The 15349-nt window shown below is 51.0% G+C and overlaps 5 protein-coding genes across 5 annotated transcripts; 3 read left to right on the plus strand and 2 right to left on the minus strand.

Moving 5' to 3' along the window:
* Positions 1 to 217: 217 nt before the first annotated feature.
* On the plus strand, positions 218 to 1556 carry J4E82_000702 (uncharacterized protein; the record flags this gene model as incomplete). The annotated part of the gene is made up of 2 exons (XM_051727022.1): positions 218 to 410; positions 481 to 1556. 2 exons carry the CDS (start codon positions 218 to 220, stop codon positions 1554 to 1556), a joined length of 1269 nt encoding a protein of 422 aa, XP_051593447.1.
* A 1888-nt stretch (positions 1557 to 3444) lies between these two features.
* On the minus strand, positions 3445 to 4104 carry J4E82_000703 (uncharacterized protein; the record flags this gene model as incomplete). The annotated part of the gene is made up of 2 exons (XM_051727023.1): positions 3445 to 3666; positions 3763 to 4104. 2 exons carry the CDS (start codon positions 4102 to 4104, stop codon positions 3445 to 3447), a joined length of 564 nt encoding a protein of 187 aa, XP_051593448.1.
* Positions 4105 to 8751: 4647 nt separating this feature from the next.
* Positions 8752 to 11633, plus strand: J4E82_000704 (uncharacterized protein; the record flags this gene model as incomplete). The annotated part of the gene is made up of 8 exons (XM_051727024.1): positions 8752 to 8758; positions 8924 to 9001; positions 9051 to 9132; positions 9181 to 9227; positions 9278 to 9604; positions 9655 to 10473; positions 10522 to 10689; positions 10738 to 11633. 8 exons carry the CDS (start codon positions 8752 to 8754, stop codon positions 11631 to 11633), a joined length of 2424 nt encoding a protein of 807 aa, XP_051593449.1.
* A 675-nt stretch (positions 11634 to 12308) lies between these two features.
* Positions 12309 to 13049, plus strand: J4E82_000705 (uncharacterized protein; the record flags this gene model as incomplete). Its single annotated transcript, XM_051727025.1, has 1 exon — positions 12309 to 13049. One exon carries the CDS (start codon positions 12309 to 12311, stop codon positions 13047 to 13049), a length of 741 nt encoding a protein of 246 aa, XP_051593450.1.
* A 1475-nt stretch (positions 13050 to 14524) lies between these two features.
* On the minus strand, positions 14525 to 15121 carry J4E82_000706 (uncharacterized protein; the record flags this gene model as incomplete). Its single annotated transcript, XM_051727026.1, has 2 exons — positions 14525 to 14957; positions 15090 to 15121. The coding sequence occupies 2 exons, from the start codon at positions 15119 to 15121 to the stop codon at positions 14525 to 14527; spliced, it is 465 nt and encodes a 154-aa protein (XP_051593451.1).
* Between the last annotated feature and the right edge of the window lie 228 nt (positions 15122 to 15349).

The raw sequence follows: 15349 nt of genomic DNA on the forward strand, positions 1-15349 counted from the left end.
TGTGTTGTGACTTACATGTGACAATGCGGTATCTATCGCGCCCGCCGGCGACTGCCAGCCGCGGGATGACCTCAGGCATACCAAAAGAAGGGTCTTGTCCGAGTCGCGTAGTATTTGATGATTAGGAATTCCCCCTAGCTACAGCCACACCATCTCCTGATCGATATTCTCTCGTCTTGTCTTCTTTTCTCTCTCTCAATCATACACGTATAGCATCATGGCTCAGCAATCACGGGAATACGAGCTAATCTTGCTGGGGGCGACGGGTTACACTGGAAAACTTGTTGCGGAATGGGTCACCACCCACCTGCCGGACGATCTGAAGTGGGCTGTCGCAGGACGTAATGCGAAGAAGTTGCAGGGCGTAGTCGACGAGCTGACGAAGCTGAGGCCAAATCGCAAGCAGCCAGGTATGTGCGCTAGAATCTGCGTTCCAAACATGTGACAGACGAGGCTCGGGATGGAGCTAACGAACACCAGCCATCGAGACATGCGAGCTTGAGCGTCAGCAATTGGAGGCTCTTGTCAAGAAGACGACACTCATCATCACGACAGTAGGCCCCTTCATGCACTACGGTGAGCCTGTCCTTGCCGCCTGTGTCAACAATGGCACGCACTATCTGGACTCTACTGGTGAAGTGCCATGGATCTACGACATGGTCGCCAAGTACGATGAGCTTGCGAAGAAGAATAGAACTATCATTATACCCGAGTGTGGTCTCGACTCCGTCCCTGCGGACATCATGGCCTATGTGCTCGCGCGCGAGGTGCGCAAGCGCCACAACGCCCCCTGCGAGCGCGCCATCATGACACTGTATGACTTCAAGTCCGGTATCAGTGGCGGAACATCCCTCACCATGCTGGAGCTCTTCAAGAAGTACTCTCTCAGCCATCTCGGAAAGTCAATGCACCCATACTCTCTGTCGCCCGTCAATGCAGACAACGTTGTCGCATCACCATCGGGAAGCTTTCCGTACAACCTTTTCGGCCTGCAAACCATTCCCGAACTCGGAGGTATTCAGACGACTGGACTCATGGCGAGTGTCGATGTGTGCATTGCGCATCGCTCATGGGGTCTGTACCAGTCCTCCGGTGACAAGACACTACAGTACGGCCCCAAGTTCCGCTTCAACGAGTACGCGCGTGCGCCCAATCTGTTCTTCGGTTTTGCGCAAAAAGTGGTTCTTACCTCAGTCGCCGTTCTGCTTGCCATCCCAGTAACGCGCTGGTTGCTTGAACCTCTTCTCAAGATGGTCATCCCAAGCCCTGGTCAGGGACCGTCAAAGGAGAGCATGAAGAAGGACTTCATGCACTACCGTGGAGTTGGCAGTACCGAAGATGGGAAGAAGGTGATTGCGAACCTTGAAGTCGCGCATGGTGGTTATGTTGCAACAGCAATGACACTCAGTGCTGCTGCTAAAGTTATCCTCCGGGGCAGGCTGGAGGAGAGCGAAGCGGGAAAGCTCGGAGGTGGCATCCTGACACCTGCGACACTGGGAGATCAATACGTGAAGACATTGAACGAGTTCGGTATGAAGATCAGGGTAGACAATTAGGTTTACCTAAAAGATTGTTCTATCACAATCTCCTTAATTTACTTGTTTTCAACATCAGCAAGCCTCCAATCATCTCAATTGCCCATTGAACGAAGGCTATGTCGTTGAGTTCCTCTTCAATGAACCTATCATTCCATACCTAATTACTGTTTCAGAAGACGAGTCTCATATTGCTACCTTCACAGATTCTAGTTTCAATGTTGTTTCATGCACAATTTCTGTCTAGATTCAATGACGTGGTCGTGGTAAGGACTCAAAACGTTTCTGGATCATGTACCTTGGCTTACTGCCAACCCTCACTAGACCGTCTTTGTTGCTTCCTACCTCCACTACGAACGGGGTTCTTTGTAGCCTTACTGTTAGCCTTGTGACCAGAACGTATTAAATAAAAATATCAAATACTGCCAACTCACGTCTGAAACGATATGACCATCGCCTACTTTCATAGTCGCGCCGATATGTGTTTGCACTTCATCGAGGTTGGCCACAGGAATCTGTTTTCTTGGTGTGGTGCCCTTGGGGGTATTTGGATACAAGAACTAGTTTATACATCTGCTTTAAGGTTTTGTATCTAAAAATCCAAGGCAGAGATACGATTGCATGGAAACGTGATGGAGGTGTACCGAGGCTCTCTACTCGTCTTCGTCTGCAAAGATACCGATAGGTTTCCATTTTTGAGAGATGTTGTCAGATTTGCTTCAGGCAGGATTCCGATGCTAACTCGCTCCATGTGGCTTTTGCAATTGGTCTCAACACGAAATAAGAATCGCTATCCGTCTATCTTCAGGGGTTATATCTGGGGAAAGCTTTTTCGGCGGACCCAAATCGCTATTCGGCTGACCCCAAAAAGATCAGATGAAAGCAATTAGCCACATCAAGATTAAAGACTAGATGGAAAAGTCAGATATCTATATATTATCCCTATATATTTATGAGATGGAAGCAATCCGCTAACTAGAGCCTCTAAGAATATTTATCTCCCCTACAAAAAGATTAGATGGAAGCAAATTTACTTCCCCCTTTTCTAACCCTGGAAAAGATTAGATGGAAGCAGTCCTTTACTAAGAATCTGCCTAATCGGGTAGTAATATCTAAAGGTGTTAATATCTTGAGTTATTTTGGCTGTATTCTGGTGGCGCAGGGACTTTCTATCTTATCTAATCTTTTTAGGGTCAGCCGAATAGCGATTTGGGTTCGCCGAAAAAGCTTTCCCTCATATCTGAGCTGATCGATCTAGTTGACTTTGCCTGAACCGAACGTATTGCACGCCGATCCGGGGGTTACTATACTCAGGCATTCCTCATGGAACTTCAGCTGGTCTTCTCCGAAGTCAAGAATACCTGCCGACTCCTCTTAATATGATAAACACTTAGAAAGTCTGGTAACAGTTGGCTGGTTTGCAATAACTGTTTTCGTGACTCAGAAGATTTCAAACTCGTCTTTAGGGCAGTACATGCATGATCCAAAATAACAACAAGGGTATATCTTACTGTCACAATGTTAGTTCCACACCACAACTACGGGAGCGTAAGACATACACCCGAAAGACGACCACGTTTCAACGACTCCATACAAGCAACTATATGAAGCCTTTCCCAGCAGTTACTAGTCGTATGTACCCTCCTCAGTGCCGTATCGTTTATTACGTAGACTAGAAAGTAAAGCGATATCCACATATTAGTGAAACCAACGAGGTACTCTTCAGAGCTACTACTAAATTCCAAGTGCATAGTTATGACATGTAGGTGATAACTTCATGTAATCCTAATTTTGGGGACAGGTCCTCCGGGGTATCAAATACTGGCAGCACTTGCCTTCATCTCACTGTGTTTTCTACAACATCAGATGACCACAGTATGGCAAAGCAGATTCGCATAGCTCTGTTATCTCAAGCCTCCCCGTTTGTCTCCTTCTTGGTTGTGCCGTCTTCCTTCTGCTTTACACCGCCTGGTCCCTGTTTGGCCAGCGCTTCAATCATCTCCGCGACTGCAAGTGCCTTTGTCCGGTTCGTTTCTTCGTCGGCAGGATCCGAGAGAGTGTCGAGACCACCGAAGAGCCAAAGTTCTTGTAGGTCGCGTACGAGTGTCGATATGCCTTGGGCCGTTCTGATCTATGGTTTGTTAGCATCCAGTGTGCATGCCGGGCGGATCCGCACGGGTCTAGCATAACCACACATCCGACGCTGGCGGTGCAAGTGTGAACTGACCAGTGCGGCACTTTGCTCTCTAATCAATAACTCCCTTTGTGCAGACGTTGCATAGTCCAATGCAGGCGGAAACTCGGTTCTCGTATCGTCTTCTGAGTAGTCGGTCGCATCTTGCATCTTCACAGCGCGGAGTATGGTTGAGAGGTAACCGTCACCGCCCCAAGGGTCATCTTTGCGCGTGTCTATGATGGAGCTGCATAATGCTTCTGTCTTGGCTGGTAAACCGTCAGAAGGCGCTCTACTGTGAGCATAGCATCGCGGTAGAGAGTCGGCAGTCGTCAAAGACGAACGCGCAATGGACTTACCGAGAAGTGCCTCTTTCGTCCGCTCCGAGGGATTCATGGCGGGGTGGATGGAGTTGGCGTGGAGTGAGTTGCGGAGCTTCGGGAGTGAATTCCAGCTCGATCCAGTGGCTTATCGATAACGCGCGTCGCACAAGTTGTGCAAGTTTGCCCTGCATGTAGCGCATGTGATCGCCATCGTGATCACCGCGGGGATTCCGTGCCGAAAGTAAGTAGACCTCGGATTCGCGTCAGAATCCAGGTACTGAAGATGCACATCCCAAAGTTCCGGTTTACGGTTCCGAAAGTCTGAACATTACAGCCTCCGCAACCCAAAACCTCGGCGTCGCATCGCGCTATTGATCGACCCTGGGCATGACGTCCTCTAGGGGGCCCCCGTGTGTCGCGAATCTGGGACCGAAGAATTTATCCATTCTTCCCTGGTAATAGTGTCATGGACCCGGTACCTGGTAGCAACGCGCCATGTCAAATCGGATTGCGGGTGCCTGTTCACCTGCCCCAGTGACGGTGACGACGTCAAAAGCTTGCTGAAGACGAGTAAAGGTTTAGCTGACAATTTGTCAATGAGTTGTACATGGGGGTGGCGGGTCGCGAGCCAGCAGACGAAGAGGCTGACTTTGACGTTCTGTGGACGTTCGGCCGTTCGCGTAAACGAAACCATCGTCACCAGCACAGATGATCGTCAGGAACGGCCGCCATACCCGTCTCCACCTGACGCCCATTGATTTTGGAGACGTTGTACATTACTTCCTCATCGTAGAAATTCAGAGTCAACGATCATCGCATGTATGGTCTGCTATCATGGTTACTGGGATAAGCCGTCTCACCGTACGCCCGTGGTGCCGGCCGCAGATAGCAACCCTGCATCCGAAAGCCACGTTCCTGGATCACAATGGCTGGCTGGCTAGGCTTGTAGACCCGGGAGCGCCGCACCTTATCGCGCAACTACCACTTTTCACTAGCCTGTTTGATACGGCACAATGTCCGATTTCTTGTTACAGGGCCAACGGAGCGCCGACTACTGCAGCTTGCTGTATTGCCGACCAGGTTCGGAGCCCGTCCCGTTTGTGGCTGGTGGCTTGCATAGGTCGAACAAGTATTGCTTCCAGAGAAGTGGATCTGCATCGATAAACGTGCTTGAGATGCATGGAAGGATCCAGGCGAGGCTTGTTTCGTCTGAGCATAGAGGAGAGAGAGATAAGGCAAGACGTAAGATGAGTGATGTCGTAAGATTATCATAATTGATGTTGCGGACTAATTGCGTAGATTTGCAATGGACCATGCTCAGTAATGTCGTCTGCTGAAACACATGGAAAAAAACGCCAGAACTCCTGCGCTATTTGTGCCCCTTTGAACGCTCAAATCCTTCTCAATCGTCATGTGAAAGCAAAACAGTTTCAGATAGCAAGAGTCAGTCCCAAGCGCCGTGCTGCCAAAACCCCTTGCACAATGTAGGACAACGCTGAAATGCAAAATAAAGATGTTCTGCGATATATCGGAGGCCGATGGCATGACATATGAAGGTGGAGTCATCATACTGAGCAGAGTATACTGCGTCGAGAAATTGTGTGCCATGAACTCCGACTCTTGGCCCGCTGTGATGTGGATCGCAAAATCGAGGGAGGGGGCTGAGATACAGCCGGAGGTTCCGAGATATGCTTCCGCTTTGCGAGCCTAGCTTTCGATGTTTCTGTACTGATAACTCGTACCATCTCGTCGTTATCGTCACCGCCGTCTTTGGACTCTTCGGACTTGGATGTGCCTACATTGAGCATTAGTATGGATGTGTGAGAAGTGTGAGAAACGCTTACGAGAAGAAGCTGAAGTACGTCTGGATGTGTGGGAGGAAGTCTCTGCAGAGTCTATACCTAAGAATTAGCATCCTTCTTTAGAACCAACGTCTTCCTGCTTACCGTCCGGAGACGAAACATTTGACAAGGGACTTCGTCTCATCGTCATGGAAGACCTTCTGCTCGCGGTCTGGCGGGGTCGTGGACGATAGCTCGCAGCGGGCGGAAAGGCTGGTAACGTCGGTACTGGAGGTATGTCGTCTGGAAGTTGGCGTCCTTTGGTACTGTTCTGCCCATCTATCTCCATCGACAGGCGCCGAATCACAGCATCGATGGATAGATCTTCACGACTCTTGGTCCTGTGACTGGTGGGCCGGTTGGAGTTTGGTGTGACGCCGCTCCTGGCGCGCAGGGCTGGGTGTATGAGGTCGGACGAATGGTCGAGTTTGCGTCGTACTGCTTCAGGCAGTGGCTGAGTAGCGGTTCTGCTCCTTCTCGCAGCTTTGATCCGGGCCTGTAGTTCTTCGGCGGCAACTAGTTTGGGTTCTGTAGTAGCTGCAGTTTCTTTTGCCAGAGGTTTGGAAAAGTTTGGGTACGGCGCGGATGTGGGTCTCGGAGACTTTGCAGTAGCAGCGGGCTCTTTTTCGTTGAATGTTGCTGGTATGCTCTTGTGTTTCATGGAAGTGGACATCATTGGTGGTTGATAATAATTGTGGTGCAGATGTTGAGACCCAGTGTGAAGGTGTTTGCGGAAAGTGTCCTGCCTCTGGGGTAGCCAGCGCAATCTATAATGGATAATTATGATTTCCCAACAGACGGGCGGGAGAGGCACTTGCGTAGCGTGGGAACTGGGTTTCCGTCCATGCGCCGTTGCTTCTAGCGCTTCAGATGCAGATCCCTCTGTGAGGCGCAGCTGCTGAAACTCGAAAAAGGCTAGCGAGCGTTGATAAACAAACCCAAGTTGTTTAGCGACCTCCGACACACCTCAGCTCCCGTATACGAGCGCCTGAGTCTGGCCTCCCAACATGCCACAGACGGACGAATGCGGCAATGGTCGCGGACCATGGCGCGTTTTCGTAAGTTGGTGATTGGCCTCCCACGCTATCATCCCCATACCCTGGAAGACTAAGGCTAGACCTAGTGCCGGTGCATCGAAGTGTGCCGTGTCTATAGTTAGGAGTGTCAAGACTGGTAGAATATATGAGGAGGCGTCCGCCTAGTTGATGGTTCATTGAGTTCGTCGCAACGGTGACAGTTCGCGCAGGATTATGGACTTCAATGACGCGTCTTAGTGTTGGTCGTTGGCGTTGCGGACTGGGACGTTTGAATACGGGCGACTCAGGCCACCGGCTGCGTGGAAGCATGGTCCCGCATCGCGCATACTTGTGGCTGTCGGTCCTGCAGTTGGAAAAGCACATTCGCTCTATAAAGAAATACAGCGTGTCAAGAGTCGAGACTCGCCAGCTAACCGCTTGAAGATGGATATGACCCGCTTGGTGGCTATCGAGGTTATCTGGAGAGAATGGATTTGATCTCACGAGCCTGAGTCGTGAGGTAGTGGCTTTCGTGGAGAAGGAGTTGCCGCCTAGTGGTATTGACTGGAGTTTAGTTGCAACTCAGATGGGAATTGGCAATACGATGAAAGCGGAGGGAGAGTCCGATGCTGGTCAATTGAGCCTTAGTGTAACTACATCGACGGTTGTCTCAAGATGGCACCTTCAGTCTGCAGTCAATATCTCGCTTGTACAACGTACACCCATGACACCTTCCATCTGAAGCTGGGATAGATGATGAGCAGCACGTGACCATGGGGCGAACGAGCGCGCACTTGTTGTCCGAAAGACGAGAGAGCAGCATTATAGTGGTGGCAGGTATAGGTGTCGAGTCATGTGCTTACGATAAGCACAGCAATCGATCGATATCTTCGAGATAGAAAATGCTAACATTAGCAGTCGATCATCCATGGAGTTTTCGGTCCTACTGAGTGGGACAGTTGGTTGACGGTACCACCAGCCCACTGTTTCCGATGACAGATGTCGAAAAGTCGTGATTCGCGACTTCGCCCATGCGTGGCAGGATCTAAGGAGGACGTGGATGAAAGCATCGTATACCGTGTAGCAAGCGCCATGAAAGGACAATAAAGCTCGACAGAGGGCACAGTAGACGTGGTGTTGAGTGTGGTTGTGCCAAGAAGATTGCGTCAGTGAGGCCGTGGGCAAGCGCGCATTCCTCGGGCTGCCGTCATACGAGGCGAAAGCTGCTGCACTCATTCACGCCAACCTTGGAAACTAATCGGGCGACTGCATACCTTACCCCGCAACATCTGTTAGATCGCGCACATACATCGCAGCCATCTCCAGGGTTCAGCGTGGTGTTGAGGCTCTTGCTGCTGCCGCCGGTCTAGGCTCTTATCGATATTCGCATTGCGCTTCCAAGCTAGTGCATGCACTGTGCCCAAGCCCGGCCCTGTGCTCTCCCGCTTCGACTTTGCGACCCACGACGCGACTGCAAAGTGTCCGAGGCTGATCACCATCACCCTTCCCGTCACGCGCCATCGCGTTATCCTCTCCACTGCTGCGCGCGCAGGGGCTCACCCGTCGACACATCTCTAATCGCGCTGCCGAGCTCTGCGACAGCCCGCAAGCGCCGCCGCGCCTCCTAATCGTCATCCGCCAGCACAACACCCAGCCGCCCCGATCACCGCACCCCCGACCTCCGCCCTATCCACCGCCAATTATCCCCTCCACACTGCGCAAACGATCGCGACAGCCCGCCTGCCTCCGGAGGGTACACGCCCTAGCCGGAGAGTGTCGACACGCCGCTGCCGGCTATGGCAAACGTCGCTCCGCCACCTGCGAGTGAACGAAAGCGCGTCAAGGTATACGAGCTCAAGAACAATGACTGGTTCGATCGAGGCACTGGCTTCTGCAAGGGCGTCGTAGCAAGCGTATGTTTCCCTATGTCTTGGACCGTTTAGGCGCCGTGTTTGCGCAACTCCCGCTATTTGACCCTCTGCAAAGGCTCGAGGCTAACTTGTGCGACTGCAGCAAGAGGAAGCGAGAATTGTAGTCCTATCCGAGGACGACCAGTCGCGACAACTGCTCGAAACGCGCATTTCCAAAGATGACGGCTACCAGAAACAACAGGGTATGCGCCCATATCTTGCTGCGGGAAGACATCAGCTGAACACATGCAGACACACTCATCGTTTGGACCGAGCAGAATGGCACCGACATGGCCCTCAGCTTCCAGGAGCCAGAGGGCTGCGCTAGCATATGGTGAGCCGGAATGCCTTGCAGTTGAAGCCATGTGTTAATACATAACAGGGACTTTGTGAACGAAGTCCAATCGCGGCTGCAAGCACTCGCTCAGGGTACGTGATATCAATCGCGCCTAGCTTCAAGCGAGCTAATGCTGACATAGACGATGGTCTTTCAGACGACATCGATCACATTAGTCCCATATTACTCCCGAGTCCCGATCTTGGCAACCTCCACGAAATCGAGAACCACATGCGCGCTGCCAACTCGACGCCGGGCGGTCGTGAAGCCTTGGCCAAGTTCATACTCGCCCAAGATTACATACCAAAACTCATCCCACTTGTAGACATGGCAGAAGATCTCGAAAGTGTCTCGGACCTACACCGCTTATGTAGCATCGTGAAGATGCTCATCCTGCTCAACGACACCGCCATTATCGAATACGTTGTAACAGACCCGGTGGTTCTGGGAGTCGTTGGGGCATTGGAGTGTGAGTACTGGTCTCTGCGACCTCCCACATGGTTTGCTGACATCGCATAGACGACCCAGACTTTCCTCTACACAAAGCCAATCACCGACAGTACCTTGCCGATGAATCCAAGTTCAAAGAGGTCGTACGGATAGAGGACGAGAACATAAAGCGGAAGATCCACTACACGTACCGACTTCAATACCTCAAGGATGTTGTTCTTGCGCGCATCCTCGACGACCCTACGTTCAGCGTTCTGAACTCGCTTATATTTTTCCACCAAGTCGATATTGTCCAGCATCTCCAAGCGAACGGTCCATTCTTGAAGGAGCTTTTCAGCATCTTCTCTCCGAAGGAGCAAAACTTGGCACGAAAGAAGGACGCAGTGCTGTTCATTCAGCAATGCTGCGCTATAGCGAAGAGCTTGCAAGCGAATGTGAGAGCGCAGCTATATCAAAACTTCATTAGCAGCGGCCTGCTAGAAGTAATCCAATTTGCGCTCAAGCACCAGGACGCTTCGGTTCGTGTTGCGGGAACCGATATACTCGTGTCGCTGATCGACCATGACGCGCTGATGGTGCGGAGCTATATCTTCAAGGCTATCCAGGAGAAATCCAAGTCGCTCACCGATACCTTGATCGAGCTGCTCCTTATTGAGGTGGACCTTGGAGTCAAGGCGCAGATGGCTGATGCGATCAAGATTCTACTTGATCCCAACGCCAACTCGGCTTCTATAGAAGCGCTCGGGCGGACGAATAGTGACTTCCTTGCCAAAATGAGGGGACAATTGCCATCCATACCTCAAACAGACTCTTTCATACAGAACTTCTACGACGAGTCGGCGAGGAAGTTATTCCAGCCTCTCAAAGACCTAGAGGGCCGGGAATCAAGTGAGTGGTACTCTTCATTTCCTTACCTTCTGAACTAACACAACGCAGTGGACGATCTATCGATGCAAGAAGTGTCACTATACGCTCACCTCGTTGAGGTTCTGTGCTTCTTTATTCGCCAGCATTCTTTCCGCAGCAAATACTTTATCCTTTCAGAAGGTCTGGCGGTGCGGGTTGCCCAACTCATGGGTTGCCCAGAGAAGCATCTGAAGCTCAGTAAGTCTCTCGCGGAATGCTTCATTCCAATTTACTAATCCTCACTAGCCGCGCTCAAATACTTCCGCACCGTACTTGGCTTCCACGACGAGACGCATAATCGACAGATCATCCAACACGAACTTTTCGAGCCGATTTTGAAAATACTCTTCGATACTATGCCTCGCGATAACCTCCTCAACTCGGCATGTTTGGAGCTGTTCGAATTCATCAGGCGCGAGAACATCAAGATGATCGTCCAGCATCTTGTTGAAACATACAGAGAAAAGCTACAAGACATTACCTACGTCGACACGTTCCAGAACTTGATACTCAAGTATGACCAAAACCATGAACCGGTAACTACCCAAGAGATGGACAATTCCTTCACAAGTGTGGATAGCGATACGCCTGCGCGACATGCTACTGCCATCAACGGTGGAAAGTGGGGACAAGGTCTGAAGGAGGTGGACCCAGACGAAGAGGCTTACTTCAATACGTCAGATGACGAGGACGACCATCTGTCTGGAGCTGGAAAACTTGCCATGAACGGCGCATCGCCGGTGCGACCTCTCGTCAACTACCCAGATGACGATGCCGATGATGCCGACATGGACGATCTCGCAAGCGACGTGGCCGCCTCTGCTCACAAGATTCCAATAACTCAAACGCCAGAAGAAGGTACATCACCAAGTTCGACATCCGCGGGATCGCCACCAGAGCGGATATCGGAGAAGCGCCGACGAGAGGAGGACGAAGAAGACGAGCTTCTCGCAAGCATCTCCACCTCTGCTGGACCCAAGCGACGCGCTTCGACGTCTAGTAACGCTAGTTCTGGGAGTTTGCGGAGTTTGCGTAGGAAGTCGCCTAATGTGAACTCCGGCAAGGACAGTGGTGGTACGCCAAAGAAGATTTCATTGTCAATACCACTTAAGAGTAGTGGTGAGGGTGGCGAAAGCGAATAGTATCGTATGTCTCCTCCGCGACAGTGAGCAACAATCGAGCATGTGGAGGAAACCCGTATTTCTGCTGCACAGCAAGCCCTAAAAGAACTCAAAAGATACCCATTGGAAACTCGGCAAGCAAGAACGACGTTGTATGAAAGGGGTTGTACGGGATTTTGCTTCTTCATGCAAATGATTTCAACCGGGTAGCGGCATTGCAAAGGTGTAATTATTGGCGTTCAGTGTCTTGACCATTTTCGGCGAGTGGCAGGGTTTCGGACTGGGCATGATGGGATGATGCAGCGCTGCGTGTCGTACTGTCAGCGTGTGTCTTTGGTGTTGGATTTTCGTGTGCATGAACAAGGGCAATCAGCCTGTGTATTATACCTCGAGTCTGTGTACGGGAATGTGAACTCGTGCGAAAGTCACACCGGTTCCTGCTGAGCGTGACTTGACAGAGACTGCTAAAGAAATGTGAGGATGTTTTGAACTAGGTCTAGCAACGTGGTACGCTCTAGCGGAGATGTTCAGCCCATAGGGCTGGATCACGTTCTCTCGCGTTGTCACTAGCGTGATTGTGGCCCCGCATGCAACTAATGCAACATCCCACGTCAGGCATTCATACAGCTTACATCTCGATTTCACGATCAAGCTTTCGGTGGCCCAGATTTGATCGGCGGTAAAACGCACTACGCCATGTCTGACGATTTCCCTTCTACCAAGCCAATCAGCACGACATCGAAGGAAAACTCAGCTACCCGCGATACAAACGTCTCTGCCATGCCACCAAAACCTCCAACTCTTACTCTTATCCTCGCAGCCACACCGAATCTTGGCATAGGCAACAGTGGAGGCCTGCCATGGCCACAGCTCAAGAAGGAGATGGGGTTCTTCGCACGAGTGACCAAGCGCACGTCGCCTTCTACATCAACAGAAGGCGTCAAGAAAGTGAATGCTGTACTCATGGGCCGCAAGACTTGGGAGAGCATACCACCTAAATTCCGTCCCCTGAAGGACCGGCTGAATATTGTCATCACCTCAAACCCTAAAGAGTTTATGAGTAAACTAGACAAGAAGAGCGATGTGGAAGGGCCAATGGTATGCTCTAGCGTATTGGACGCATTGTCGCAGCTTGAAAGTCAGCAAGAGAACAAGTTGCCAAGCTCGAATGTCGAGTTGGACAGAGTCTTTGTCATCGGTGGAGCAACTATATACAACACGGCGCTGGAGCTTCCACAAACGAAGCGAGTGCTTCTCACAAAGATTCACAAAGAGTTTGAGTGCGACACTTTCTTTCCGATCAACCTGGACGAGACAACGATATGGAGGAATAGTAGCAGAGAGGAGGTGCAGAACTTTACTGGCGAAGAGATTCAAGAAGGTGGAATTGAGGAACAGGGTGTCAAATTTGAGTTCTGCATGTACGAGCGGGAGTGAAGTTAGTCGAAGTGAAAGCGCGGTAGATTGCCTGCAGCAAGCCGAACGATTGACAGCTTCACGTGTTTGCGTTCGAGGCGAGGAAGGTGCAACACTATCAAGGAGACAAGCGCACTCACCTCCACCACGCTAAGTGGCACAGATAAAATATCGATCGTGTCGTTGACACTCTACTCATTCAATTTCCTTCTATCCTCAACTGATATTACTCACAACCAATATGTCGCAGCAAGGAACACCCGTGCAGTCTGTATGGCTTACGTTGTGGCAGGGAAGTACGTATTTGTCTCCAATATGGCAGGCACAACATCAGCTGACTTACACCTTTAGATCCCCTTCTCTATTTAGCCATGAATCTTTCGATGACAGTCAACGCCGCTCTTGTCACATTGCTTGTTGTCGCTGTCTTCTCTCAACTTTATGACGCGCTCTGTCTATGTCTAGCTCGTTACACTCGCCAAACCTACGGGTACATCCTCGTCGACGACAGACTTGAAACCCCAGAGTCAACTCCAAGACTACTCTCGTTACTAGCTCGTAGTAGCCGTAGTCGTCGCTCTATGATTTCGGCGAAGCCAGTGTTCAATAGCCAATTCTTTGTCGGCGTGCAGTACACCATCAGCCTAATTGTTGTTCAGATAGCGCGGGTTACAGCATCTACCTTTGTGACCGACCGCGCTGTTCGCAGGCAATGCATGCGTCTGCTAGAGAAGGGCTTGGAGTGCTCGGCTGCAACACGCCATCACGAGTGGCTTAACATCCTAGCTGCTATTGGTCTCTTGGGCTTCATCCGAGGGTTTCAACTGCACGTTGACCTTACCAACCGCCAGTTGCAGAACGGCAATTACAGCCCAGGTTTCCTTTCTCTCTACAACAAATGGCGACGGATAACCCAAAGACTGCTTGCAGCGCCCATCGCTCTAATTGTCCTTCACTCGCGTGTCCCAAGTGATGAGTTATGGAAGCACGCCAGGCTGCTACTTATTCAGGTCGCTGCGTCAATCGGCTTCTTCCTAGCTGGCAATCTTTTGTGTCTACTTGCTGCGTTCCCGGTAAGTATTCTCATTCCTCCACGTGCACGGTTCAAAATGGCTGACGAGATGTAGGACGTACAGGGCACTATACGTGCATTGGAGTTATCGGGGCTTACTGGAAAGACAGAAGTGTGAGCGTGAGCCTTCGGGAAGGGAGCCCATGTATATGAATGGTAAAAGCATGACTAGCAGCATGTTTTCCCAGAGAGCAGACGTGAGCTCGGACTATGCAAGACTTTGGGGTACTGGGATAATACAGGATATTTGATATTCTTATAAGGAGAGTTTGTTCCGGAGGAAAGACTGCAGCTCACGTTCAGATCATCACCAATGAAGCGTAGATGGTACCTTTTCACATGTTGCATTTAAATGTGTGTCGCCACACCATCAAGCTGTAAGGTATCTCCAGTTCACATCTTCGTACCCACACCTGTAACCTGCTTAACCCATGACAAGGTCAAAAGCCGCCTTGCCACTCATAAGCAGGAGTACATAATGCGCGATTATTCCAAGCGCGCCATAGTACCTTCCCTTTCCACCATCCTCCCCACTCCTTGAGTATCCAATCGCATAAATTACGCGGTTTACACTCCATACCGCACCCAACACGGCCGCAGCGACAGGGTACCTCAGTCCGGAGATGAGCATGGCGCCGAGGGCTGTGACGTGGTTCTCATTGAAGTTTTGGTGTGCGCGTTGGGCCGAGTTGAAGGCGAGCATAGCGGACCTGGATGGGGGAGAGGCGGTCTGAACTTGTTCGTAGGATGCGTATTCGTAGGGGTAAGGAATCTTGGCTGCTTTGCGGAAGCCGCCAACGCGGCCGCCGTGCCAGGCACCGACGAAGAACGTGGAAACGCAGGCGGCGAGGACGTAGCTGTGGAGCATAAATTAGTCGGTGGTCTCTTAATTGGTTTGGTGAGGAGGCTGGTTCTGAAAGGGAGACTATTGAGAGGTGTATGGGGGCTTCTGCCATTGTCATTGCTATCGCAGTCGAGACTGAACGTACCCGTACTCGCTGGGGATTTGGAGAATCGCCATTTCGTCGTTTGTGTAGTGATCAATTGAGGGAGTTCGTGTTGTTTTTTCGTGTACAATTGCTCGAGTATCTCCGTAGAATGGCCGTCTGTCTGCCTTTTATACCTCTCCTAAATTGTCTGTCGTGTTATTCCTGGCGCTGTGTTCTCTATAGTCAGGTCTACGCAATGTGTCTCCAATTGTTTGCGACGCGGACGAGTTTCAGCGGAAGGTCACGAGGGAGATCCGCAA

The sequence above is a fragment of the Alternaria postmessia genome, assembly GCF_024291825.1.
Source record: "Alternaria postmessia strain BMP 2775 chromosome Unknown scaffold_2, whole genome shotgun sequence".
NCBI classification, from domain to species: Eukaryota; Fungi; Ascomycota; class Dothideomycetes; order Pleosporales; family Pleosporaceae; genus Alternaria; species Alternaria postmessia.